General features: G+C 45.5%; 2 protein-coding genes and 1 non-coding gene across 8 annotated transcripts in view; 1 reads left to right on the top strand and 2 right to left on the bottom strand.

Annotated features, from left to right (window-relative positions):
* Positions 1–509: 509 nt before the first annotated feature.
* Dcun1d2 (defective in cullin neddylation 1 domain containing 2) lies at positions 510–27354 on the bottom strand. Of its 2 annotated transcripts, none has more exons than XM_038324867.1 (7): positions 27107–27354; positions 20299–20515; positions 18268–18436; positions 11781–11911; positions 5967–6049; positions 3580–3676; positions 510–2495 (listed from the first exon to the last, which is right to left on the bottom strand). In XM_038324867.1, exons 1-7 carry the CDS (start codon positions 27107–27109, stop codon positions 2416–2418), a joined length of 780 nt encoding a protein of 259 aa, XP_038180795.1. In that variant the 5' UTR covers positions 27110–27354; the 3' UTR covers positions 510–2415. The 2 variants fall into 2 exon arrangements, with proteins under 2 accessions (XP_038180795.1, XP_038180796.1); XM_038324868.1 differs by lacking the exon at positions 27107–27354 and adding an exon at positions 26558–26980.
* Positions 22626–22728, bottom strand: LOC119813802. The gene has a single exon (XR_005285256.1). It is a non-coding gene; the product is annotated as a U6 spliceosomal RNA (small nuclear RNA).
* The window catches only part of Tmco3 (transmembrane and coiled-coil domains 3), a 38441-nt gene continuing 37635 nt past the window's right edge, over positions 26872–27677 (top strand). For 3 of the 5 annotated variants that reach the window (XM_038324866.2, XM_038324862.2, XM_038324863.2), the window contains exon 1: positions 26873–27677. The gene's annotated coding sequence lies outside the window, so the exon portion shown is untranslated. The other 2 variants (XM_038324864.2, XM_038324865.2) reach the window with 2 other exon arrangements.

Below are 27677 nucleotides of genomic sequence, written 5' to 3'. Positions count from 1 at the left end.
ATAAGGCCGGTTTGTCTATCTGACAGTCGTTCAGAGGCCTCCTGTTATAGGATGCTAGACACAGCAACGGGCGCTGGAGGCGCTCTCCCTCTGCCCAGAGCATCGAGTTCAGAGCACACTGAACACAAACTCACAACACTGCACCTGTATCACTTAGACAGCGACGGTGCTGGCTGTTCTGGAAATGCCTGGCAGGTACCAAGTGGGACAGATTACATGCATTTCTTAAACCTGCTGTGTTCGGCAAACGTGTTTTAAACACAACTATGGCTCTACTGGTATACCGATGTGCAGGTCCCACATGTCCGGCATATTGTCCTGACACAGAGACTCAGACAAATAAAGCTGCCTCCAATATGCTCGTTTGCCTGGTGAGGCGTTAGAGGCAGTGTGGCCAAGGGTTTGCTTGCTGTTGCTACAGGGGGCCTTTCTGCTTGTCCAAGCTGAAGACCAGGGCCTTGATGTGCACAGGAAGGTATCTGTGCACCCGAGAACAAAGGACACCACAATACCAGGGAAAATACTTTATTTACTATTTCTCAAGTTTTCAGCATTTCTGTAACATGCACAGTTCAAGTGTAAATGATAGAACAGAAAGCACAGTTCTTTGAAAAGCCTTTATCAGTTACTAGTGCATCACAGCCTACTGACAATCCCATAGAATTGAAAATTTTAAAGTTACGTTTATTTATTTAATTTGCTGTGTAAGTCCATGTGTGTGTCGGGGAATACATGCATTTCATGGCACATGTGCAGTCGGTGCTCTCCTTCCACCATGTGGCTCCCAGGGATTGAACTCGGGTTGTCAGGCTAGGCAGCATGTGCCTTAGCCTGCTGAGTCCTATCGCTGGTCTTCCTGAAGAATTTTAAATCTTAAAAATAATAGTGTATTGCAGACCTTCAGAATTTACTTATTTGTACCCATAAATCTCTCCAAACAGAGGTTAAGTCTATGTCAGGAACCCACAAAGCCTGGAAGGCTGCTTTGCTTTCCAGGTTTCCGTTAAGTCAGTTTGGTTACGTACGCTCTCAAAGATGCTCCAGTTGTCCCTCTTATGGACCTGCACAGACAGGTCCCTAGATGTCATCTCACACAGTGAGGGTTGGCTTTGTGGAGACTGGCCTCCTGTCCCAATTCACCATCGCCTCTGAGACCCATCACCGTCAACAGTCCATCTCACTGTAGGGCACAAAGCTGCTTCCTAAACCAGTGGCATGTCCCATACCAGAAGCCACCCACCAGCATATCCGGGACATGCTTTCTGCGTACACGCATTTGGCCAGTTCCCCATCCTGAGGTGGGCCCAGCACATCTGCTCCATGGCCACGCTGTAGGCCGGGCAGCAAGGCACGCGTATGACACCAAGTCTTGGCAAGTGTGAGGTAGGGTCAGCACAGTGATGTTCAAAGCTTAACACCAGATGAGCAGACGGTATCCAGACCCTCCATGCCAGTGCGCACGAGGGGATCTTGAGCAGATAAACACCAGAAAAGCAGACAGCGACATGGTGCAGTCCCATGGTGCAGACAAATGAGACGGAGGCTTTGTGGGTAGATGCTTTCGGATGATGTCTGTTTTTGCTTCCAAATGCATATGGCTATCCAAGGGCTGGACATTGGGCACTGAAGACATTAGAGACAGGTGAAGGGAACCAGTGCATTGATTTGTAAATCTAATTCATCATTCAAAAAGAAGTATTTCTCATGGAAAAAATGTCCTTTTAAATATAATAAAATATATTAAAAAAATAAGGAACTTCTCAGGAGGCAGCATCCAGGCCTAATAATCATAACCTTATTCGAAGTAAAACAGGCCCGGCAGCTTGTAAACAGTGAGAAACGAACCTGCTGGACTCCATCCTGTGCCATCCCTGTGCAAACTGCAACAATGTCTTCTAGAGAAAATAAAAACAGAATATCTAGTGAATCTAGAGATTAGATAATTCAGAACTATCAATCTTGAATACCAAGATTAAAAGCAGTAGGCTCTCCGGGAAGGCCGTCTTCATCAGGGCTCGCTTCCGACAGCTTGGACTTGTAAGACACACCGTTCCGAGGACGCGGATGCTATTTTGAGGCATAATTACAACGTGATTCCATGGCTTTGGAAACTGCTGGTGCTCACCTTCACAGCGTGAACTGAACTGCATGCTCTCAGCCCTGCGAACAGGTTCTAAGCTGCTCTCTGTAAAGGCATGCATGCAGGTGGCTCCCAAAGAAACAGCTCTGACGACACGTCCCTAACTTCCTGAGGAGCTTCTCGGTTCCTACGAGGCAGCCTTTAAGCGGAGTAAGGATTTGTTTCATGAATGGACGAGGAAGACTTCTGAAGTCAGCAACAAGTGCACACAGCAACTAACCCGGGTGTCTCATTCGGGATCCGGCTCACCTTAACCTCCACCCAGCTGACTTTGCTTAGAAAGGGCGGCGCTTCCCACCAGTGACTACTGGTCGCGCATATTCTACAAAGTCATCTATAAGGACAGGCCAGGCTCCTGAAGGAAAACAGAGTTTTAAAATAAGTCTTAGAGCAGTATTTTTATATGAAAAATATTCTTTCCCCAATTCTGTCATCTAAAGAACGACTCAGTTCTGCTGTTCCAGGAAGTAGGGTCAGAGAGTGGTGGGGTGACAGCCTTGAGACCACACTCCCACTGTCTGGGCCTACAAGGTGGCCTCTCAGGCCTCAGCCAGTTTATGAGCAGCCAGAACCCGCTGACTGGGAATGGGAATAAATGCACCCACTGCTTCCTAGAGGCCAAGGAGCATTACCCTTCGCCATGGGCATTCTTTTTTTTTTTTTTATTTTATATATTTATTTATTTAGTATACAATATATACCTTCAGGCCAGAAGAGGGCACCCGACCTCATTACAGATGGTTGTGAGCCACCATGTAGTTGCTGGGAATTGAACTCAGGACCTTTGGAATAGCAGACAATGCTCTTAACCACTGAGCCATCTCTCCAGTCCCGCCATGGACATTCTTGCTCTGGCTCCTCACCAGACTCCCTAGCCTACCAGATGCAGGGCACCCAGGCTCACAAGGCTCCTCTGGCAGCACTGGCCGCCTCGCACGCTAGCTGTTTTTACCAGGGACAGTTATGGTTTCTGAGAACCAAGCTGTCTACAATAAGCTATCCCTTCTTCTACACAAGAAGCATCCATTAGGCATTTGGTATGAGTTGGGCACTGTACTAGTGTAGAAGACACAGATGGGAGGGACAGGACATGAACTGGATGCTGTCAGCTACAGGGTAACATGCCACAGGGCATGAGGAGTAAAGGGAAGACCAGCCGCCCAGAACCAGGCCTGCTTGGGAGCAGGGCTACTCTGTGGGAGGACCGTAACTGCTTCTAGTGCGGGGTTCCCTGGCATTAGGGGGAATATGCAGACTATGGTCACATCTCCAGTCAGCCTAACCAGGTTTATTATAGTTCTAGAAGCTGACAAGGCAGCCAGTCATTATCTATTCCTGTGGGTGGGTGACCCTTCACTCTGGAGGTAGTCCATTAGCATCCACAGGAGGTGTGAGCATCTCTGGTAACCCTGTGAAGTCAGTCCTACAACTTTTAGTACCTTCTTCATCGTAGTTAGACAAATCATCTGCAATCATGTTTCCAAAATCTAGGAGGAGGTTCCAAGTGTCCCTGGGAATTGATCGTTTGTGATGCTCCTAATACAGACGAGAAAAACATCCACCAGGTTAAGGTTCAGATCGGTTGGGGCACATTGCTTTAGCAAGGGGTCCTCCTCAGCGTGACGAGGGGCACGGACTCACAACTATCACAACTAAAAGTAACAGTCCCTCAGAGCAACTGGATGTGCTGTGTGCCGAAGTCCAAATCAAGAGTACTGATGTACTTTAAATATTAAAAATGCACATTCCTGTCTGGTCAGAGAGAAGGCCAGTTCTTCCCACTCCCCTAAGCCTGTTCAGAAACTATGCAGGAAGATATGGAGTCCCATTTATACTTACCTTATTTCCTCATTGTATTTCTATATATCAAGTATTTCTTGACTGCGATGAGATAATTATCTAAAATATCTTTGTTACTCAATATTCCAGGTATATCACAAACATGGAGACTAATATGATGACTACCACAGAAAGGCAAGTTCTGGGGCAAAGCCAGGCCTCCGTAGCTCCTGTATCTGCCAGCTCTCGCCTCACCCACAAAAGCACCCATTTCCTTGAACTTAACACTATCATGCCAGCCTTTACATGCCAATACACACATGTAATATAAAGAACTTCTATGCTTGCTATGTGCAAATGCTATCATTAAATTTTCCCCCATTTATCTGTTTCTACACATGTGCATAGGTCAGAGGACATTTTGGGGGGGGGGCCTGGGGGTCAGTTCTCTCCTTCCACTGTTTGGGTTCTGGGATCAAACTCCGGTCATTGGACTTGGTGGCTGCCACCCTTATCAGCTGAGCCATCTTGCCTGGCCTTGTCTTGTACCTTTATTTTTTTTGAAGCCTGTTTATTTATTAACTTTATTCTTCATATAGTATATTAAGACATCAACTGCTGGACTGTCAGTGGTTTTTACAGTTTGTTCCCCCGCCAGCTGACATGGCGATCTAACTCCGCTGCTCGGTCCTCTCCTCTACTGGGGAAATACTCTCATCTCTGTTAGTCTTCCCATCAGCGGCGCTGCATATGTTCTAACACTCTGCAGACTCCATGGTGTGCTAGCACCTTCTTGCTTCTGTATGCATGGCTGTGGAGGCCTCTGGACAACGTCTTATAATTTGGGTGTAACCAAGAGATGAGAACCTGGTGAAATAGGTCAGTAATCCTAGATACTTAGTAGGTTAGACGGGAAGATCCCAAGTTCAGGGCTCCTTGGCCTCAGCAAGACCATGCCTCAAACACGAAGGGAGCTGGGGATGGAGTTCACTTGTAGAGCACCTGTCTAGCATGCAGGAGGCTGCAGGCTCCATCCCAAGTATCACAAAATGAGTAAAGGAGGAACTGGGCATTGCTTTGTCAACACTGAACATTCTATAATTGACATGACATATGATGGGATGACATGAACGTTCCCAGGCCAACAAGACAGGGCTTGGCCTCCACAGGCCACGTGAAGCAATATGCCCAAGGCCACAATCTTGCCCATGGCCGAGCAGGGTGCCTGCCAGCTGGGGTCACAGATGGAGAAGAGGAGGGGTGTGCCCAGTCTGGCCACAGGGTGTTCTGTGGGAAGCGTGACCTTCTTTGATGGATGTGACAGTGTGGAAGGTCTGGGTATCTCTGCTGTCGCCAGGACCATCTTTTGTGGCTCCAGGACATTCCGCTCACTTCAGCTAGCTCACAACTAACCTGGCTGTCCCACAATACAGGGTCTAGCACAGCCCAATGTCGCCCTCATCACACCCCACAAAAGCCTCCTGTTCATCTTGTGTGTGGGCAGAACAGATTTTAGAACACTGTCAGATTACAGACATATTACGATGGCTAGGACACCTCTAGACGAGATCTGGTCCACACTCTGGAGTCCAGAGCAGTGCGCAGCAAGTGTGAGCTGAGATCAGCTGTATGCTGACTGATGATAACATTCTAGAAAAAGTAGCTGTGGAGAGAAGAGCCTTGGAGCAGCTCCCAGCTGTAGCTCTCCACTGCTGTGCTGCGTCATTCGGCAGGTGGTTAATCTGTGCAAACCTGGCCTGATGTCTGAATGCCTTTATGATCATATTTTAATCAGATGCCTACATTCAGTCTTAGCATTTTATTTATCTATTTGGTTACTTACTTATTTTGAGACACAATCTCACTATGTAGCCCAGGCTGGCCTGGAGCCCACTCTGTAGCCCAGGCTTAAACTCACAGAGATCCACCTGCCTTACCCTCCTGAGTTCTGGGATTAAAGGCGTGTACCCCTATGTAGGGCCCAGGCCTTAGCATTTTAAATAAGAACTTCTCGATTGGGCACACAAGGCAAGAAACAATCACTTACCAGCAGAAATGTGTTCCAAAGATCTAAAAATTTAAACCTTCCAGACAATACTAACTTCCAATATGCAACAGCCATTTCTAAATCTGTCAGAGAGAAATGGGAGTGGGGGAGAAAAAGGGAGGAAAGAAAGGAGAGGAAAAGAGAGAGAAAGAGAGAGAGAAAGAGAGAGAGAGATATTAATAAATCTCAGTCTTTTGTTCTATGGGATAAAAACAATTATTGGCAGCCTTACCCAATCTCTACACAGTGTTTCTGGAAATGCCATGTAATCTAATTCTATGAACCTGAGGAAGTTCCTTAGGCAGCACTTGTGTATTATTTGGACATGCAAGCAGCTGCCCCCAGTTAACCAGTTCTGGAGACTTGTATTCCACGTGTATCAGACTTAACTGCCTGATCCAGTCTATTACTACTATTAGCATACATGATTTATTCAGAAAATAGGCCACTGCCATTTCCAAGGGATAAGCTGGAAATTAAAGGAGGTATGGGTTCTCTCCAGCAGTCTTGTCTCATGGTCGTGTACACCACGACAAATTCGGCTGTCTTAGAACTACCTGATCCACAGCAAACTGGACAGCCTAAGGACCCTGAATTTCTCACTGCACAGTTAAGACAGATTTCTGCATATAGAGAAAACTATTTTCACCACTACACAGTTAGTAAAAATTTAGGTTATTTATCAATCAAAGCCAATTTCCTCTCCCTCAACTAGAAGACGATGACTACTTCACCATTCTTAAGCAAATCTACACTGTAAGGTTTGTCTTAAAGCTGAGTATTTCATGGAAACAGAGGGCTGGGTTTCAGAAGGCTCTGGAACAGAATCTCCAGAGTTTTTGGGAATAGCTGTCTACTCCCTGCTTGCTGCAAACGCGAGCTTTTTAGTACCTTCTTCTTACATGCTAGAAGCAGCAGGCCTATCGCTCAGCCCATTTTAATCCTGAATACTGCTCACCACAGGCAATAAAAAGACAGCTACACTGAAATAATCTCCTAATTACATTTCTGCATGGATGTCAGATAGAGCAATGCGAGAAGCAGATCAACAACTATTTTACGGACACAGATTAGTATAAATACGAAATCCACAAAGAAGCGCTCTTCAAGACTTTCCCCTGCATCTGGTTTGATCCCATTTGGAGAAAAATTATTGCTGTCTCTGCTCCAGTTTGAGACTCCCAGGGCTGACCATTACTAACACTAGTAAGCTAGAGACGAATGGCTAGTGACCAGCAGTGGATAGGACGGTTATTGGGTTATTCTCTATGGGCTTACAGGGTATGCTGCAGGTACCCTGGAGTCACCATGGAAAGGAGCGAGTCAGAGAGATCCAATCATGGCATGTGGAGGGCTTGCTAGGCCTTACCTATGGGACCCGCAGTGTAAGGCTAAGACGATTAGTCTTGTCCTGCTTCTAAGTCTACATCCTTATCCCTTAGGAGGAACATTAAGTGAGATCTAGAGTCAACTCATCTTACTGATGTAAAGCGCTCACACTGGGAAATGGAGGCGGACCTGAGGAGGAAAGGAAAATAAAGTTTTATGGCGTACTTTATAATCTAGTTGCGTCTGGGTTAGCTTTGGTCCTAGAACCCTTCTTATAAAGTACCTCACGTGGATGTTCACGAATTACATGACCATAAAGTGAAAGTACACATTTCCAACATTTAATATTCCTCTGCAAAAAAATGTCAGGCTATCCAAGTGAGCTCGGGCCATTTGCAGAATAACTACAAAATTCTCAAACAGCTGACCTTGAGACTGAAATCAGGGGCCATAGTTACTCTGTAATGGGAATGTTTGGCATCATTTTTTTTTCCAATGTAAAAAGTCCATTTTGTAATTAAGAAAATGCTAGTAGGCATTGGGTAGTGTTGGTGATGCACACCTTTAATCCCAGCACTCAGGAGGCAGAGGCAGGTGGATCTCTGTGAGTTTGAGCCTAGCCTGGTCTACAAGAGCTAGTTCCAGGACAGGCTCCAAAGCTACAGAGAAACCCTGCCTTGAAAAACAAAAACAAAAACAAACAAACAAAAAACCAAAACAAAACAAAAAAGAAAAGAAAATGCTAGAAGGCAAGGCTAGTTAGAATCACACATGCAATGTTCCACTTGACAAAGCATCCTCTGTTCAGGAAGAAAATAGCTAGTTAGTATAAAACTTTATTTCCTCAAAAGTCAAGGTTCTGTCTGAGAGCTCGCTGACTTCAGATGGCAGCCAGCATGAACTCACTTAAGTTTACGCAACAAAGCAGCACACTGAGGTGCAGCTCAGCAGCCGAGTACTCACCCTAGTGTGTGAGGCTCTGCGTACAAACACAGGAGCAAGCATGTGTGCTTGTGCATGCGTGTGTGCACACACACAAACATGCTGAAAAAAGCTTAATTACCTCTTTGTGCTGCCAGAAGGCTTTTCTGCATTTCACCTGCTCCCACAGCCACTCAGGGAATAACCAGTCTGAGGCTTATTATCAGCTACAATGGTTTGGCCACTGTCTTCTTACTGGCTAGTTCTAACTACTGAATTAACCCATTTCTATACATCTGTGTATTGCCACTGGCTTACCAGTGAGGCTGTTACTCCTTGGGCAGTTATGCGGTTTTTCCTCGATTCCGCCCACTCTCTCTAATCTTTGTTTGAACTTCCTACCTAGCTTTACTGTTAAGCCATTGGCCGAAACAGCTTTATTCATCAACCAACAAAAGCAACACATATACAGAAGGACACTCACATCATCCTAGCTGATATTAACTATCTGCTGAGTACAAAATGAAGAATGGCATCACATGAGAACATTGCAGCTGGGTGAAATGGCAGTAAGATGGCTTGAGTCCAGGACTTCGGGGCCAGTAGGGGTAAATTAAGAAATCTTGTCTCAAAAAAACACCAATACTGTACACGTGACATTGGCAGGCACAGCCACAAAAACACATGGCAAGAAGAGAGCAACGCTTTGTTGATGCCACACCTCACAGCAAGATGTGCCTCTTCTAGGATGCAGAGCCACGCCTGCCCATCTCCTCTGCCCGTGCCAATTCTTTAGCAGACAAACTGCACAACAAAGATGCCAGAAAGGCTAAGCTGACAGTTCTGCTTCTAGTTTACAGCCATGGAGTGATTCACGCTTTGGTTCTTTTGAAAAGAACCTCAGAACACTTCCTCAGATAATGTGTGACTATTTGGTGTGTTCACACTCTCTAATCATTCTCTTAAGAGGTTTTAAATTTCTTAACACAATTTTATTTTCTCTCAGGCAGAAGCAGGGGGATCTTTCTGAGTCCAAGGTCAGCTGGTCTACACAGAAAAGTCCCAGGCTAGCCAAGAGCTACCTACATAGAGAGACACTAGTCAAAATAAAATCATAAAAATTTAAAATGATGAAGTGGTCCAGACCCTGAAGGGTGAGGACCAGAGTCTGAACTTCCAACACCAATGTGAAAAGTTGGTGCTGGCCTGGAGAGATGACTCAGAGGTCAAGAGCATTGGCTGCTCTTCCAGAGGACCAGGTTCAATTCCCAGCACCCACATGGCAGTTCACAACCATCTGTAACTCTAGTTCCTAGGGATGTGATGTCCTCTTCTGGCCTTTGTGCACAGGCTGAGGACTGCTGGTCTAGATGTCTGAATGGCAGGGAATATGTGGACCATGTGCACAGGCTGAGGACTGCTGGTCTAGATGTCTGAATGGCAGGGAATATGTGGACCATGTGCACAAGTTGAGCTGGTCTAGATGTCTGTCTGAATGGCAGGGATGACGAGGACCGTGTGCACAGGCTGAGGAGGACTGGTTGGTTAAGATTCTTGCTTCCCTGTCTTATTCCTAACATCCGAATGCACCACTGGGATGGCTATTGTTCTGGCGCAGATTTTTGCTTTGTACTAACACCACTGGGAACAGTCAAAATTCTAATGTCACCAGGATCTTGTCGCCAACGCCTGGGTCTCCAGACATATTGCCTCGAGGACTGCTGGCCTCCTTACTCTGTCAGGAAGAGCCTTCCTGGGCACGGACTGATTGGCCACAGGAAACCCAGCAGAAGAGCCGTGTCAATGGCTGGCTCCTTTTTCTCAGTTAAACAAAGGTGGTCTCTAAAAAGGGGTCGAGGGGCTGCAGATGATTCAATGATTACAAATGGACAATTACAATTCTTAGCACCACACAGTGGCTAACAACTGTCTGCAACTCCAGCTCCCAGGGGACACAACACCCTCACTGGGCGCAGCACTGATGTGGTGGATAGAAGTACAGACAGACAAATCACTCAAACATATAGAACAGAAATATGTACATCTCAGAAAAGTGAAAAAAGTTTAAAGGGTAGAACATAGGAAACCTGCCACCTTCCTTTCTTCCCATAACCCGTGATACACAGGGCTTTGCTATGCCTTCCTCCTGGTATACTCAGCCCCGGGGACCAGATCCTGAAGCACAAACACGTGTGCCTCAGTCACCTCTTACCAATTGCTTCACCTGACTGTGCTGCGTGCATCCCATGCGTGTGGGATGGTATTAACCCCAAATCTCTCCTTTGGTTTCCATGCTGGAGATGGACGCTAAGGTCGTGTGCAGGCTGAGACTGTAATCCACTGCTGCCCCACACCCTTTGGACAAGGATCAATGCCTGAGGGTTTTCCCAGGAGCTGACAGGAAGTGATGGCGTTTCCACCTTCTGAACTTCCAGGGGATCTATTCAGACAAGTTTCTAAATACAACCCTGAAGGCTGGCCAGCCTTTGGTTCCTGAAGCAGTCACTCTGATCTGAGAGGTTTGGTATGACCTCAGATCTTTGCATAGGCAGACCAGCCTGGAGGAAAAGGAAGGCTGGCCATGGCCCAGTACACCAGCATTGAAATATCAAAACCACAGAAGACAAATGAGACAAAGAAAGCAACCCTGAGGGACTGCTTTACGAGGGGCAGGAAGAAAAATCTTTTGGCTGTTTGACTCTTCCGACCTGTACCATGCTGGGGGGGAGTAGGAAGGGGGAACGATGATGACAACCTGACAGGAGGATGGGGCAGGAAGGACAGACGGAGGTGAGAACAGGCAGGTGCACATGTGCACACAGGCATGTGGTGGTAGAACGGGTATTGAATGTGAGCCCTTGCACCAGGCAGGCTTCCGCTCATCTGGGTCACAGCCTTTTCTAACTCCCTATGTAGAGTTCAGTCCGCTATGTTACTGCCTCTGTGCCAGTTTTATCTTCTAAACATTCCTTCTAATACGTAAGAGGTTTCACAAAAATACACAAGGCCTTTTACAAAGTCCAGGCAAGTCATCGTAGGTTGATACGGATTCTTCTTAGGAGGAAACAAGCCAGAAATAAGCCAGTACTCAGATGCAGACCTAAATAAAACCCCCAATAAATCAAAACCTCAGACTGAAATTTTCAGCTACAAGCTTCCCAGATGTGCACATCTGTAGTGAAGCACGAGTGGGACTGTACAGCTCTGGGAGGAGCGGTGATGCAGTGTGGGACACAGCAGAGCCGGCAGAGCTGGCTCAAGGCCTGGCTGGCAAAACCACCATGCGGAGGACAAGCCCCAAACATTCAGACTGTCAGCGGACTGGTAGCAACAGAGATAACATGAAACACAAAGTAGTTTGCATTTTAAATTTAAAACATTTAAACTTAGAAACCAAGAGACATTCTCAACTGATATTTCCAGTTACATGAGGACTAAGTGGAACAGAGAAACTAAGAGACAGCACCGTCACGGCCGTCTGTCCATTTGCTGGAATCCCGCTGATTCTGTCCACATACAACAGGACTCAGATCGGCACCTTGCAAACCTGGAGTTCATACTCACCTAAACCCTTCTGCCCAGGGTTCTTGGCGAAGGTAAAGGTGAACTGGTAAAAGTCTTTAAACTTGGCCGAGTCCTTAAGCTCTTGCTCCAGTTTGGGAAGAAGAGCTTTCAGCTTCTCTGTGCTGTCACACCTGCGACAACAGAGAAGCTTGTTACTTGCCACCTGCCTGTCCACCGTTCCTCATCTCCCGGGCTCCCTTGCAAGGCTGTTAAGATCTTGTAGCTGTCCAGCTGCAGCAGCACTGAGGCCTCTGGCTCTGCACGCTGAACGCGTGAAAGGAAGGCATGTTCTGTTTGTCTGCTTGTTTTTAAAGACAGGGTTTCTATGTGGAGCCCAGCCCTGGAACTCACTCTGTAGACCAGGCTCGCTTCAAACTCAGAGATCCGCCTGCCTCTGCCTCCTGAGTGCTGGGATTAAAGGCGTGCGCTGCCACCACCACCTGGTGGTATGTGCTGTTCAGTCAGGGAAAAGCAACCCACAATTGTGTCCTCTGTCCAGGTAAGGTGGCTCACGGACAAGATGCAGAGTCCACGTTTATTCACTGACCATGAAACTGGGAGCCCTGTAAGCCTGGGCCAATGCGACCACCGCGCTGTGTCAGGAGGGAAAGCAGCCTCACCGCTTACCCATTTACCGTTAACTGTGGCAAGTTCAGCCCGAAACAGCCAGGTGATAAAAAACCTATTTTGTTTTGGTGTTTTGAACCAGTCTCTCTATGTAGTCCTGGCTGTCCTGGAACTCACTGGGCAAATCAGGCTGGTTTTGAACTCACAGAGACCCACCTGCCATTGCCTTCCCAGTGCTGCAATTAAAGGAGTACACCACCTTGCCCAGGCTGTATTGTTTTAAAGACTGATTTTCCTCTAAAAAGACAATCACCTTTAAAACCAGCAATCAGCCTGGGCTGGGTTGTGGCTCAGCAGTAGAGGGCTTGCCTACTATACATAGGCCCTGGACTCTATCCCCAGGGCTGTAAAACAAAACAGACAAAAAGCCCCCAGACATAAAACAATCCCAAAACACCTCAGTAAAAATATTAATTGTTCTTTAAGGCATAAATGGGGAGCAGCGAAACAAACTGGTCTTTTTTGCTTCAACTGTCCAACAGGGAACAGAGTAAGAATGGTACTCAACCACTTATCCAAGGTGTGCTTTTACCCAAGAAAGACAAACTGGAGGAAGCCTTACAGTTCCCAGACTACCCACTATTCCACACCCTTATGGGATGCGGACTCAGGACAAAAGCAGTCGACTCCCGTTGGTGACCACATGCCCCAGGCACCACCTCCAGCTAGCACAGCTGAGCGGCAGGCACCCAGGTTCACAGAGGCTGAGCACTTCCCCTCTGGAGAGAGGCAGGGCCCACTCCTTGTTTTTCTAGCTCTACCACCCTGACAGCACGGCTATACCCTGGAGCTCGACATAAACGTGAACTCACGCTGTTTCGTGCCTGGTCTTTGGGGCCTATATCACATGTGTGAGGTTCATCCTGTGGTGTGTGCAGATACAACTCAGTCATTGCCTTTGTCATAGGAATCATACAAATATAATTTATAGAACATAATGATGGTGATTGTGTCAGCTGTTCATAATTTTCTTATCACAAGAAATGCTGTTAGCATTTCTACACACGCAGCCTGAGCACACGTGAACACACCTCTCTCCAGGCGTGTGTCACTGGGAGAAGCAGAGTCAGTGTGGTAACAATGTGACCCACACACCATCGCCTTCCCAGGCCTAGCTCCCCATTGCTTGCTGCTGGGTCTTATTTCAGCCAGCCTGCACCTAAGCTTCCATGATGAATGAGACCTTGCTTCTGATATTTTCGCTGGCACCTGGGAAACCTTTCAGGAAGCCTTGTGTTCTCGTCTGTGGCGTGCTTTCTGAGGAGGCTTTCACTATCTGTGGAGTTCTTCAAGAGGTCTGAGCCCTTGTCAGCAGGCAGTTCTAAAGTGCTCTCACCCGAAACATTCTGTGTCTTTCTGCTTTGTATGATGAGAAGTTGTCATTTATTTATTTTTGGCATAAATACTCTAAAATAAAGTCCTTCCCCGGGGACTGGAAAGATAGCTCAGCAGTTAAGAGTACTGACTGATCTTCCAGGGGACCAGGGTTCAATTCCCAGCACCCACATGGCAGCTCACAACTGTGTGTAACTTCAGGATCCAAGACGCTTACACATACATACATACATACAGGCAAAACACCAATAAAATAAAAAAAATAATTAATTAAAAAAGCCCTTCATCATGTTCATTGGGTGACATTGTAAAACTTACCCTTTTGCATGATCATAAAGTTATTTTCTGCATTATTTATTAGAGGTTAAATGTTTTCAGCATTGAGAACTACAATCCACCTGAAACTGATTTTCATATAGGTTGTAACAGGGATCAAAATCAAACAGATTTAGAAATCACCTTCCTTTCATGAAGCTATTCAGGAGAGGTTGTTTAAAACATGGGATATCTTTTCATATAGGTTGTAACAGGGGATCAAAATCAAACAGATTTAGGAATCACCTTCCTTTTATGAAGAGTCCAGGAGAGATTGTTTAAAACATGGGACATCTTTTCATTAAAAGTTTGTAAGTGAAGCCATCCCAAGTGCTTTCTCTGAAACTTTAAATTACAGACTCTGGTGGTGTGAATGAGAGTGTCCCCCATAGGTTCACATGTTTGAACACCTGGTTCCCAGTTGGTGGAACTCTTTGGGAAGGATTGAGGTGTGGCCTGGGAGGAGGTGTGTCACTGGGGGTGGACTTTAAGGTTTCAAAAGACTTCCAACATTCCACAACTCTCTTGCTGAGCAAGAGGTAAGCCCTCAGCTGTTCCCGCCACCATGCCTGAGTTTTGCCATAATGGGTTCCAACCCTCTAATTAAATGCTTTCTTTTATAAATTGCCTTGGTCATGGTGTTTTTAAACACAGCATAGAAAAGTAAGACACAGGTTGAAATGCTTAAGAGTTATAAAATTACCACAATTTTCTATTTCTTTCCATGTCAGTTTTCAGCAAGTTGTATTTTAAAAAACATTTTTCTATTTCAAACAGGCTGCTAAGTTTACTGGCATAAATTTGTTTGTGATGTCTGCCACTTCTTTAAGTTATTTGACTTTATAATTCTCTAAAGCAATGAGCTCCTGCTTTTGCTGATTATCAAGTTTTCCATTTAGTAGTTTCTATTAAATTACTGCCTTTTTGGTTTTTGTTTGTTTGTTTGTTTTGAAATATGGTCTTATCATGTAGCCCTGACTGACCTAGAACTCACTGTGTAGACAAGGTTGCCCTCAAATTCAGCGATCTGTCTGCCTCTGCCTCCCTAGTGCTGGGATTAAACGTGTGTGCCACCACTGCCCGGCTATTTTCCTGCTTCTTGTATTTTCTCTTGCTGACCCTCATCCTCATTTTCAAGTACTAGATACTGAACCCAGGGTTGGGACCATGCTAAGTTCTGTCGCTAATACCTCGCCTACCCAGCTCTATTTTTCTACTTGGATGGATGGTTTTGTGCTGGCTAGTTTTATGTCAACTTGATAAAACCTATCACCATTTGGGTAGAGGGACGCTCAATTCTGAAAGTGGCTCCATGCGACTGGCTTTGTAGGCAAGTCTGTAGAGTATTGTCTTGTTTAGTAACAGACGTGGGAGGGGTCATTGATGTGGTACCATCCCTGGGAATGTGCTAGATGATACAAAAAAAAAAAAAAAAAAAAAAAAAAAACAGGCTGAGCAAGCCATGGGGAGTAGGCCATTAAGTAGTGCTCCTCTATTGCTTCTGCTTCAGTCCTAGCCCAGAAGTTCCTACCCTGCTTGAGTTGCTGCCCCGACTTCCCTCAGTGACCACTGTTACCTGGAAGTGTAAGATGAATCTCTTTCCTTCCCAAGCGGCTTTTGGTCATGGTGTTTGCTTACAGCAACAGAGATCCTAACTAAGACAGATAACTTTATTAATTGCTCACCTGTTGTCTTTCTTTAGCATTTGAGAAGCAAAATTCTACAAGTTTTTAAAGCCAGCACGTTCTTCAGCATTGTGCTGGCTAGTTTTTATGTCAACTTGGCACAAGCTAGAGGCTTCTGAGAGGAGGGACCCTCAGTTGAGCAAATGCCTCCATAAGATCTGGTTGTAGGCAAGCCTGCAGGGCATTTTCTTAATTAGTGATGTAAGTGGGTGACTTAGGGACAACTTTACAGGTTTTCAGTTGCAATGAGCCATGGAATCATTAATTAATCAGCTCACTTCACAAGGCCAACCCATCAGAGTCAGGGAGTCTGTATTGGAGGATTAGGCCAAGATGCAAGGCATATTGGAATTACTGCCTTGTAAATAAAGTGGCTGTTTCTTGTGATAGATTTCTCTGTAGTTTATCCCTATCTATTACAGATTTAGGATTTATCTCCCACAGTTCAGCACTATTTGATCATTTACTGGGCATGATTTCCCCTGTGCATCTGGGGTTTCCTGATTACATCCCCTAGTTATGTGTGAGACAGTCTCTCAGTCACGAAAGCTGCTTCCCATTACCAATTTTCTGTTTCTTTCTTCAGTGTAAACATAGAGATCTGCCTTCCTGCAATTATATATATTGTCAGTGTTCTGGGTCCAGGAAAAAGCATTCCATTTAAGACATTCCCAGATATCAAAGGACATAGCTGTTGATTCATAGCTTCTCAGATAGAAAAAATAAGCAGGCCCTGGTTACCTGACTTATAGCTATGGAAAGCAATGACCTTAAACTAACCTCTTATTAAAAGAGCCTTAACTTCTCACCTCACCTCCATCTCAGTCTACTGATGATCTTAGTTCAGGAGATTTACTGCCTGTCTTTCACTCTGAGGAATAACTAATAACTAATAACTAATCATGTACCCACAGCCTGGAGGAAGACAAACCGCCACTGGCACCTCTGATAGGCATCAAGCCCCAGATCTGATCATTTAGAGGTTTGAGTCTCCTCCCTGTTTCAACCGCTTAGAGAAAATGGTGTAAATTCAGATCTAGAAGTCCCTTAGAGCTTGCAACATTTGGAAAAAGTGTTAATGGACCAAGGGCCATAAAGTGCCCTTGTCTGTGTACTGGAGTTGCCTGGCTACTCTCTGTGCCTGCAAGATTTTGAGGGTCTTTATAGCTGGGTAAACAAGAAGAGTTAGCAGAAGCTGAAGCAGAAGTGTTCCAGAAATCAGCAGCTGGGAAAATGAAGAGGAAAAAGAATGTAGCAGAGAACTGGAACGGGAATTAGAATCGAGACAGAGAATTGGAGCTAATATAATACACATTATATATTATCTGTATAATATAACAGAGAAATGATACAGTTAGGAGAGAAGAATTCGAAGAGAGAACAATGAAGGAATCCTGAGGAAGACTCGTGTGTGCGTTCATTTGTCTCTCCCCTCAGATCCCCTTAGTTATTTCTCCTTCGATGGCTGTGGCGCTTTAGCTGAACCTTGAAGGGTCTGAGGCTGGTACCTCAAAGAACCCTGTTTTTCAGCAACTCAAAACAACTGACTCTGAAGCATCAACAGCGAATGAGAGTGTCAGAAATGTCAGCAAGGGGAACAAGTTGGCCTTTGTACAACCTCACAAAGCAGTTCAATAAGTTTAGCAATTAAAAGGTATTTTTGTTGGACGTTTTCATTTATTTTGTGTCACATCTGTTAAATGAGCAGCATCTAAAGTCATTAATCCTAACTCTGTTAGGCAGAATAAAGAAACAAAAACCAAAATGGTATTATTTTATTGGCATTTAATACAACCACATAAGAAATTATATATTTAGTACAAAAATGAGTGGTTAAAAATTTTTACCCTGCTATTATTCACTGTTAATTCAAACTTGGAAGAATATTTGTTTTAAAATTTTAAACTTTATTTTTAGTAATTTAAATTATGCATGTGTGCATGAGCACACAATTGTGTATATATGCATGCATGTACGCAGATACCAGAAAATGCTAAAGGGGTCAGATCCCCTAGAGCTTGAGTTACAAGCTGTGGATGTGAACCAGCTGACAGGGGTGCTGGGAACTAAACTATGGGCCTCTGCCAGTAGTGCAAGTTCTTAACCACTGAGCCATCTCCTCCCCAATGGAAGGAAATTTTTAAGTTTAAAGAATAAGAAGATTGGGCTGGAGAGATGGCTCAGAGGTTAAGAGCATTGCCTCCTATTCCAAAGGTCCTGAGTTCAATTCCCAACAACCACATGGTGGCTCACAACCATCTATAATGGGGTCTGGTGCCCTCTTCTGGCCAGCAGGCATACACACAGAATATTGTATACATAATAAATAAATAAATATTTTTAAAAAAGAATAAGAAGATTTAATGTGAATAAAGATAGTAGAAGAAAACCCGAGTTTGAAAGGAAACTGAAGGCTTATCATACATAAAGAAAGTGCACATATATGAAATTAGTATTTGTAAGTGGTTGAAAAATGATCTAAGTAACTTTCCTTCTGAAAAGTTTAAAATGAGAAATTTACTTACCCCAGCTCTGTCATGCCATCCACAAATTCCTTTTTGCTAAATTCACATTGAGTGGCAGCCCTGAACTTCCATGCTACGACCAAAACGCTAATACTGGCAGGGTCCAGGTTCAAATCATCACAGAACTGCTGGATCCCATCAACTCCGATTTTGTTTTCATCCTGTGGGTCTGTTGTTAAAATTAGGGGTGAAAACATCATACTACATTGAAAAGCAATCCTAAAATAGCTTGTTAGAATCATACTATATCATACAGTTCTATCAAGTATTTCAGCCACACCAGTCAGTGAACAACCATTTTCTATTAAGTATGAAATAAATACAGAGAGTTAAAAATCTGTACAGAAAACAGTTCCATCCTTAACATCTAAAAAGAAGACTGAAACTCTTGTAAAGAGATGTCATCATTAAGAATTAATTTAAGGGCTGAGCACAATCTCAGGCAGGAATGCTTGCATGGTGTGCTTGAGGCCCTGGGTTCTAACATCAATACAGGAAAACTAAAACCAAAGCAAAAACTTCTAGCTGAGGACGAAGCTATGTAATGGAGGCTTGCTCACGTGGGCACACATGCTGTGGGTTTATCTCAGTTCAGACTCTGGAGAACGGAGGGAAGGGAAAAAAGAGTGCTCACAATTCTGCCAAGGCAAAAGCAACTGGTTGTTTTCTTTGTAAGTATTTCATTTGCTAGCTCCAATGTGTTGGGAGCTGTGGATCCCTGGCCCCTTGACTTTCTTTGCCTGCAGCAGCTCTGAGCACGAGACCCTGATGGCAGGCTGGTGAAGCCCACAGCTGAAAGATCCCGAGAGTTGGGCGAGCCTAAGGATCCCTATATAGGCTGCCCATGAGCACAATAAAGGGGGATTGGCATTCTTGTAACAAGGATGACCCGTGTCCGCGTCGGTGTCTCTCTCTGTGTCTCTATGTGTTTCTAAGTCTCCAGGCCCAGTTCCTGGCTCGAGTACCCGTCCTGTAGTGGCATGGGCTCTACAGGACGGTCCAGGACCATTCGGAGTGTCAGTTCCTCTGGAACTGAAGGCTTGTGAATTACCACATAGATACTGGGAACCAAACCCCAGTCCTCTGTAATTCAGCAAGTTCTCTAGCTGCTGAGCCGTTCCTCCAACCCCACCACCTTACCTCTTACACAGGGTCTCACGTAGCCTGAGCCTGCAGCACGATGCTTTGGCTATACTCACTGGCTAGTGAGCCCCTGGGACCCAGCTGTGTCTCCACACTTGGCTTTTATGTGGGTGCTGGGGATCTGAACTCAGGTCCTCAGGCTTGGACAGAAAGTCCTTGGCTCACTGATCGATCTCTCCAGCCCTACCTCTACTCTAAATGATACCCTTGCTGTCTTTTGAGATAGGGTTGTGTTGTAGATCCCAGGCTTGCCTTGATTTGCAGCAATTCTCTTGCCTCAGCTTCCCAAGTCCTGGGATATATCATGGTGACCAACAGCAAAGAAAAATTGATGACACAAATGAAATAAATAAAACCAGACATCTTTCTAATTGCATTATACGTGGAGTAGCCCTCTCCATGCTTATGAGACAAAAGGCCTATTAAAAAACAAACAAAACCAATAAAAAAAAAAAACCCTGCTTCAGCCTGAGCAGAAGAGCATTTTGGGAAAATGTATTCACAGGTACAGCACGGCTGAAACAGTAGCCTGTAAAGCCCTGCTGGACATCCTCAGCATGTACAGAACAGGGACTGAGGGGGGAGGCGAAGGCTTTTGACTCCTCTCATCTCCAGCCTCTCTGCTGAGGAGAGTGGGCTCTAGATCTACACACAGGAGGCGTCTGGGATTTTGCTGCTCGTCCACCAGCATCATCCATGTGCTCCCATGTGCTCCTCATCCACCAGCGTCACCCGTGTGCCCATCCACCAGCATCACCCGTGTGCTCATCCACCAGCATCATCCGTGTGCTCCTCATCCACCAGCATCACCCGTGTGCTCGTCCACTACCATCGCCCGTGCTGCTCACTACAGCGTCTGGTTGGCTTTGCCGCCATTTTACCCCTTACCTTTGTACCTGCCATAGAGCTGCTCCAGTTTCTTCTGGTCCACCGCGCTCTTCATGGACTCTCGGTGGAACGCCTCTGGGTTTTGGAAGAAACTGTCTGTAGCCTCATCTAGTTTCCACTCATTCTGTGTCAGGCAGTAGATGGCAGTTCTCTCGCTAGCTTGTGTGCATGCCATGAACTGGCGGACTTTGTCCTTCTGAGTTGATTTAAGTTTATGCTTTGGGATGGAAAAAAAAGGGTGGGAAAGCCAATGAATCCATGTTTGCTCAGCCTCGATTCTTTGTTTTTGTTTTGTGTTTTTGAGACAGGGTTTTACTGTGTAGCCCTGGCTGTCCTGGAACTTCCTTTGTAGACTAGTCTGGCCTCAAACTCACAGAGATCTGCCTGCTACTGCCTCCTGTGTGCTGGGACTAAAGGCATGCACCACCAGCGCATTGCATACCTTTATTCTTAACACCTACATTTTAACTGGATTTATTTTTCTTGTTGGACTCAACTTTCAGAATAGCAGGAACCAAAACCTTGCTTTTCATTAGTCAAAAGACTGCATAGTCTTCTGAAAATGGAAATGAAAGCATCTCTACAGCAATAAATATATAAAAGTTTAATGAAAAGCCGATGAAAACCAACCTTTTATAGACAATATATTACAATCCAGGAGTGGAGATACACATGAGTAATCCCAGAATTTGGGAGCCAGAGACAGGAGGACTATGAATGAGTTCAAGGCCAGCCTCTAGGCAATGAGCTCTAAGGTAGCCAGGGGCTATACTGGGAGTCCTGTCTATAAAAAGTAAATAAGTAAATAAGCAAGCTAGCCAAGTATGGTGGTGTATACCTTTAATTGCAGCATATGGGAAGCAGAGGCAGGTGGATATTCACAGGCCAGTCTGATCTACAAAGAAAGTTCCAGGCCAGCCAGGGCTACGAAGTGAGTCTGTTTTTGTTTTTGTTTTTTTTTTTTAAAAAAAAAGTAAGAAAAGAAAAACATGCTCTCTTTGTATAAAATACAGCTCCCCTCCCCCTTAAAACATTAGCACAATATCTCAGTAATACACATCTGGTCCCCTGCCAACAACACAGGGACCTGATGCCATCACAGGGCACCCCCCCCCCCTGCAGAGCCGGGAGCATCCATTAAGCTCGGGCTCCAGTGAATACTGAGGAAATAGACAGTTTGGAAGCACTATTGTTTTAAGGCTCTTCTTAGTTTAGAGCAGAACGGTGCTGATGGAAACACACAAATAATTAAGCGCTACACTGGAGGAAATTACAAAGGGCCGCAAGGGAGCACACAAAGCGCGTGTGATGGGATGAAACCAGCAATGCTGTCCGGGAGATGAAAAGTGGGACAGGCTGTGGGGAGGCAGGAATAGCACTGGCGCTATATATAGTCCACCACCAAACAGGAGCGCATCTGCATGCTTGCCGACCAGCACCGCCACGCCTCTAAGGTAACTCGGGGAAAGCAACACCAGAACTGATGAGCTCATTTCTAGAAATCAAAACAGAGTCCATAATATACAGTTTCTTTCTTTATTTGGTAGAACTGGGGATCAAACCCGGGATCTCATGCACACTAGGAAAGGGCCAAGCTACAGTGCTTTGTCACCAGTCCTGGGGTTTCCCTTTTTTATACAAGAAGCTTTAAACAATAATAAAGGAACAATTTTACTTATGAGGATTACACTTATCTTGTTCAAATAAAGATGAGAATTTATAGCAGCAACAGAATAAATTTTAACTTACAGAAATACATAATGAATAGCAGCAAGGTGCAGATGAAGAAATAAGAGGGGGAGGGCAGGAATGGGATTAAAACAGACATGCATACCATGTACAAGAGCTGAAAATGGGCTGAAAAGCAGGCACCAAGCCGCTAGCTGCCACAGCAAAGAAGAAAACGGGAGTAGGTCAGGAAAATCTCTTGTAATAACATGTAAAATATCTACTAATGGATACGACAAAGTTCTGTGGTCTTGGCCTCAATCCTGAGGGAAATGGTTCTCACAGTCCCTTATGAAATAAGACACATGCAATGTCCCCTGCAAAGATGCAGATATCAACAATAGACAACAGAGCACATTCCGGAGTCGTTCTAAGGCAAACTGCATGCCCACGTCAAAGCACCAATGCTGACCCAGCAGGAGAGTAAGCACGCTTGAGTGGGCACTGCAGATCCTGGGTGCTCACAGTGACAAGAGTTTTCCCAGGACTCTAGAATGTCACCAGTCTCATGCTCTTCTCACTGAGCATGCAGGAGAGGCCTCTACTCATGGTTATTTGTGATATAAAAAGAGGATGAACACATAAAGATCAAGACCTTTAAAAAAAAAACACAGACCATTTTATGTGTCATCTTTGCACGGGGCCATGCTAATCATCTCTGCACGGCTCTGATCTTAGTATATGTGCTTCCAAAGTGAGCACAAGAACTTATCGTTTAGGATGTTGGGCAGTAGATATTTTCAGATGTAAAGAAAACATATAGACCAGGCTGGCCTTGAACTCATAGAGATGGCCTGCCTCTGCCCGAGTGCTGGTATTAAAGGTGTGTGCTACCACCTCCTGGCTGTAAATTCCTTTTAAAAAAATTTTGGAAAATTTATATTTTCATCTGTATGTGTGTTTTACTTGCTTTTATGTCTGTGCACCATGTGTGTGCAGTTTCCATGGAGACCAGCAGAGGGTGGTGAATACCCCAAGACTGTAGATCTAGATGATTGTGAGCTGCCATCTGAGTGTTGGGAACCAATTCCAGGTCTTCTGGAAGAGCAGCCAGGTACTCTTGACAGCTGAGCCATCTCCAGGCTCCATTATTACAAATTTTAAATATGTTTATTTTTATTATATATATATATATATATATATATATTCATCTAAATTTCTGACATGGTAAATTCTGATGACCACTATTATTTATATACTAATACTATGTAGGGTTCCTAAGACAAAGGCATAGACAATAAATACCACAAGCTATAGGTATACAGTCTCTCACACACACTCAGCTTTGCAGAGTAGAAGTCAACAGTTCAGACACTATGCACATCCAAATAAACTTTTCCCAGTCCTGGCTTGTTGCCTCTAATATGCTGCCCCAATATGGGTTCTGGGGAATAAATTCTACACACTATTCCTTAAAGCTGAGCCTTCAAAAAGACTAGACAAAGAATCCAAGGTATGTTCTTGGCTAAGATCAAATTTAGTTAAATTAGGATAAATCTTATACACTATCATAGTTACCTGACAACTGATAGAGACAGTATCTTTTTATGAATCTGACAATCTCCCTAAAGGATGGCTGGAAAAGAGAAAGACAAATTTGGCCCTCTATCAAGAACAGCCATTGTATCTTTACTGTGAAACGGCCATTAGTGCTACATTCAAAACTTCTGCCATGGCTATAAAGCTAAATTTGGTCTATGTATATAGAGATCATTCAATCCTAAAAAGGAATGAAACAATGATAAAAGCCACAATGTGAGTGAATCTCAAAACACTGCTCAGTGAAGTAAGCCAGGCACAAAGGGCACTCATTATAGAAAATGCTATATGCTATATGGATGTACAGAACAGGCAAATCTGTAGGTTAGTGGGTACCAGGGGCTGGGGGAGGGAGGAGCTGGGATGTGCTTATGGGGACATGGTTTTCTTTGAGGTGATGAAATGTTTTACAACTAGATAAAGAGGGTGGCTGCACAGTATTGAGACCATGCTAATCACTAACATTTGTACACTAAAAAAATAAGATTCAACATAGCAAGCAAAAGCCTCCACTATTTGACAAGTGTAGTATCACCTAGAGTTGCACATCAAGATACTGTAAACATCGGGAAGGCAGGAAGATGCCTGGTTCTGAGCTATGACCCCTGAAGTCACCTCTGTAGGCCTCTCCTAGTGTATGACAACTCAGCTTTATCCAGTGCAGCTGTTCTCAACCTTCCTAATGCTGTGACCTTTAACATAGTTCCTCGTGTTGTGGTGACCCCCAATCATAAAATTATTTCATTGCTACTTCATAACTGTAATTCTGCTACTGTCATGAATTGCAAATATCTGATATGCAGGGCATCTGATTTGTGCCCCCGTGAAAGGGTTGTTTGACTCCCAGAGGGGTCGCAACCCATGGGTTGAGAAACACTGATCTAGTGCAAAGATCACACGTGATAGATGCACGTATACCTCAGGCACTCAAGGAGGTTCTGAATGACTCTACCCTAGCTGAAGACAGGGAGAGTGCAGACAGGGAAATACACAGATCTCCCTCCAATCTACCAACTGCAGACCTCAGGGAGGGTCAAGGTGCTAGTCCAGCAGAAGCAGTGGACCTCCACATGTCTGCCTCATAATAAAAAATATTTCTATGATTTATTTTAATTTTATGTGTGTGTTTTGTCTGCACATCTGGCACCCATAAAAGCCAGAAGAGGGTGACAGATCCCCTGCAACTGGAGTTAAAGACAGTTGTGAGCCGCCACGTGGGTGCTAGAAACCGAACCCAGGTCCTCTTAACTGCTGAGCCATTTCTCCACCAATAATAAATGTTTTTAAAAACCCAATAATCCATAGATAACTCTAAAAAGTGTTAGCTTTGCATTAAAAACCAGGTAGTGGTGGTGCACACCTTTTATCCCATCACTTGGGAGGCAGAGGCAGGAGGATCTCTGTGAGTTCAAGGCCAGCCTGGTCTACAGAGTGAGTTCCAGGACAGCCAGGGCTTCACAGAGAATGTCCGTCTTGAAACACCAAAAAAAATAAATAAATAAAAATAAAAAACAAAAAACAAACAAAAAAAAAAGCTAAGAGAACTCAGGTCCCATGGGAAGAAAGGGGAATTGGTAATAATTTTTCTCAAGAAAAATGGCTTATAAACTAAAAATTTACAGGAAAATAAAAGAGCTCTAAGTCCATCCATGTAAGCAGATGAGAAATCCATGCCACGGTCTACTTAGGCAAGTGACTTTAGATCAAGTTTAGCATGTCCCGGGAACCAAAGTCCTAGAGGGCATGTCTATGTCTCATTATTTTATTGTTTAAAATGCACAGATTTTTTAGTGCAAGTTGTTTACAATTAGTGTGTGTGTGTGTGTGTGTGAATGTGTGTATGTGTAGGTCAGAAAACAACTTGTATTGTTGGTTTTACTTATCCACCATCTGGATTCCAGGATTCCAGGGACTGAACTTGGGTCATTGGGCTTGGTGGCAATTACTCTTAACTGCTAAGCCATCACTTCAGCCTGGACTGGTAAGTGTTAATTAACCCTTTTGCTCGATTAAATTACAATAAAACATTTCATTTTAAGAAAACCATCTCAAGAAGGGATGGATGGAGCTCCTTCAGGGACAACCTTTTGGGTGCGTTCTCTGCCCAACGTTTTCTATGGCTCATCTGCTCACTTTCACAAGTTTCCAAACTACATTTACAGTAGCCCACTGGGAAAGTGCCTGAAGCCACTGACCAGTGTTTCCATAGTCTCCCACAGAGCTCAGCACAGTGCCTCACACACAACCGCAGCTGCTCAGAATTATTTCAGCCAGTAATAATCGATCAGATTAACAGACAAGTGGACCTTTTGAACAGCAGATGCTGGCATGGAACAGTGGAAGCGGGACGAAAAAGCTTCAAACGCTTTATGTGTTACCTCGTGTAAAATACGGCACAATTTAGGTACACGGGTGCTTCGATATAAGATTTAAAAAAAAAAATCTGTAAAATGTCCTACCGGAGACACTTAGCACCTCCTCTTAGGTTCACAGGACAATCATTTGATCACATAAATTTGTGGCCCCCTTTAGGTTGACTGTGCTTTCGCAGGTCCAGGCCTGGTGAGTGGGTCCTTAAATCCAACTGCTTCCAGATTTTCAGCCTCCCAGTTAAGTTCCTGTGCACAGGCATGGGTGGCTTGGCCGCTGGCTCTGCTAGCCGCTGGTCAGGAGAGTCTTTCGGCTGCTCTTCTCAATTATTTCTTGCTTTCTGGGTTCGTACCTTCTAGTTTTCCAGCCTCCCCCTTCTCAGTATCCATCCCATCCCCTCTTGCCTCCCTAAGAGGCTCTCCCAAAGAACCATGTACTTTCCTCTGCACAAACTCCAAGACAAGCAGACATCGCTCTAGGGACAGAGACAAAACTTGTCTTCCTGGACTCCCGTTCGCGCCTCTCGGAGCATGGCTACCCCAAATCCAAGAAAAGGGGTTGTCAGGCGCCCCTCCCGCGATCTATGCCTGTGCACAGATCTTCTAGGCTAACCCTCCTCTACCTCGGCGTCCTGCCCATCTCTCCCGTCTCCAGGATCCCCAGCCTGATCTTGGCTTTGGAAGAAAGCAGGCAATTGGTGACATCCATTCCCGGCGCCAGCTGCGCGGATCGCAAAGCATCTTCACTCCGCAGAGTCAGGCGCCTGCACCACCTCCCCGGGATTGCTTCCCTCCATCTCTTCCAGAAACCTCCGCGGACCAAGAGCTGGCAGAGCTCAGCCAGCTCCGCCCCCGTCGGCGTCACTGTCCACTCCGACGCGGGTCGGCTCCGCCCATCAGGCAGGTGTCACCCGTCGCACTCACAGCCCCGTCCCGCCCTCTGGTCAGGGCAGCACTGGGCCGATCAAGCGCCTTTGCCCTCCCAGAGACCCAACCGGGATCCCTACACCTACAGGCAGAGCCATGCCTCTCCAAATCAACCGTGTCCCTCCCTCAGGGCCCCGACGGGGACACCCGGCCTCCTCCGCCCAATGATCCCGAAGCCAGCACAGAGCGGTGACCTCCGCGCCCGCCTCTGGCCGCACCTGCCAAGCGCAAACGCTGCCACCTACCATGCTCCCCAACGCTGCCGAAGAGGCTTCAATTTTCTGCGCAAGCGCACGCCGCTTTCCTCTGCGCGGGCGACTGTCGCCGCGGCTAGCAGCAGGTTTTCTGCGCGGGCGCACTATACTGACGCTCACTTTGACCGGCTGGGACGCTAACTCAGTCTCCGGTTATCCGCCTGCAGTGTAGACAGGCGCCCTTCTGGCCTGACGCTCGGCGTTTTGGGCAAACCGTGACCTCTCTTTTGGAGGCTATTGCTGTTTTCTGATCCTTAGGTTATGCACTCACTGGAAGGAGACAAGCTGTAGAAACTACTATTCCCTGCATGCACCGCGCCGTGCAAAGGCCGACGGAGCTGTCCACCGGCAGCTTGCTTAAAGGGGCCGCGACTACTTTTCAGCAGCACGTCAGAAGAGCCTGAAGTGAGAAGAGGGCGGTGCCGTCCTCCGTGTCCTGGTCCCACGCCCACGAAAGGATGTGGGCAGGCCCACGTCTGTCCTGCTGGCTGCGCTAGGAAGCTCCCGATCGGAGACAGTGATGCTGAGGTCTCAGGTCCAGGGAACGGCCTCCTCCTTTGGG

Source organism: Arvicola amphibius, chromosome 4 (genome assembly GCF_903992535.2).
Source record: "Arvicola amphibius chromosome 4, mArvAmp1.2, whole genome shotgun sequence".
NCBI classification, from domain to species: domain Eukaryota; kingdom Metazoa; phylum Chordata; class Mammalia; order Rodentia; family Cricetidae; genus Arvicola; species Arvicola amphibius.
The sequence above is the reverse complement of the archived record's forward strand: the minus strand, read 5'-3'. Positions and strand labels throughout refer to the sequence as shown.

What these genes read in the sequence shown, in the direction of transcription:
- Dcun1d2 (XM_038324867.1), bottom strand. An exon ending in GCTCTATGGCAGGTACAAAG is followed by an intron (nt 18,437 to 20,298) that starts GTAAGGGGTAAA and finishes TTTTAACAACAG; the next exon opens with ACCCACAGGATGAAAACAAA. An exon ending in CCCTGGGCAGAAGGGTTTAG is followed by an intron (nt 6,050 to 11,780) that starts GTGAGTATGAAC and finishes TCTCTCTGACAG; the next exon opens with ATTTAGAAATGGCTGTTGCA.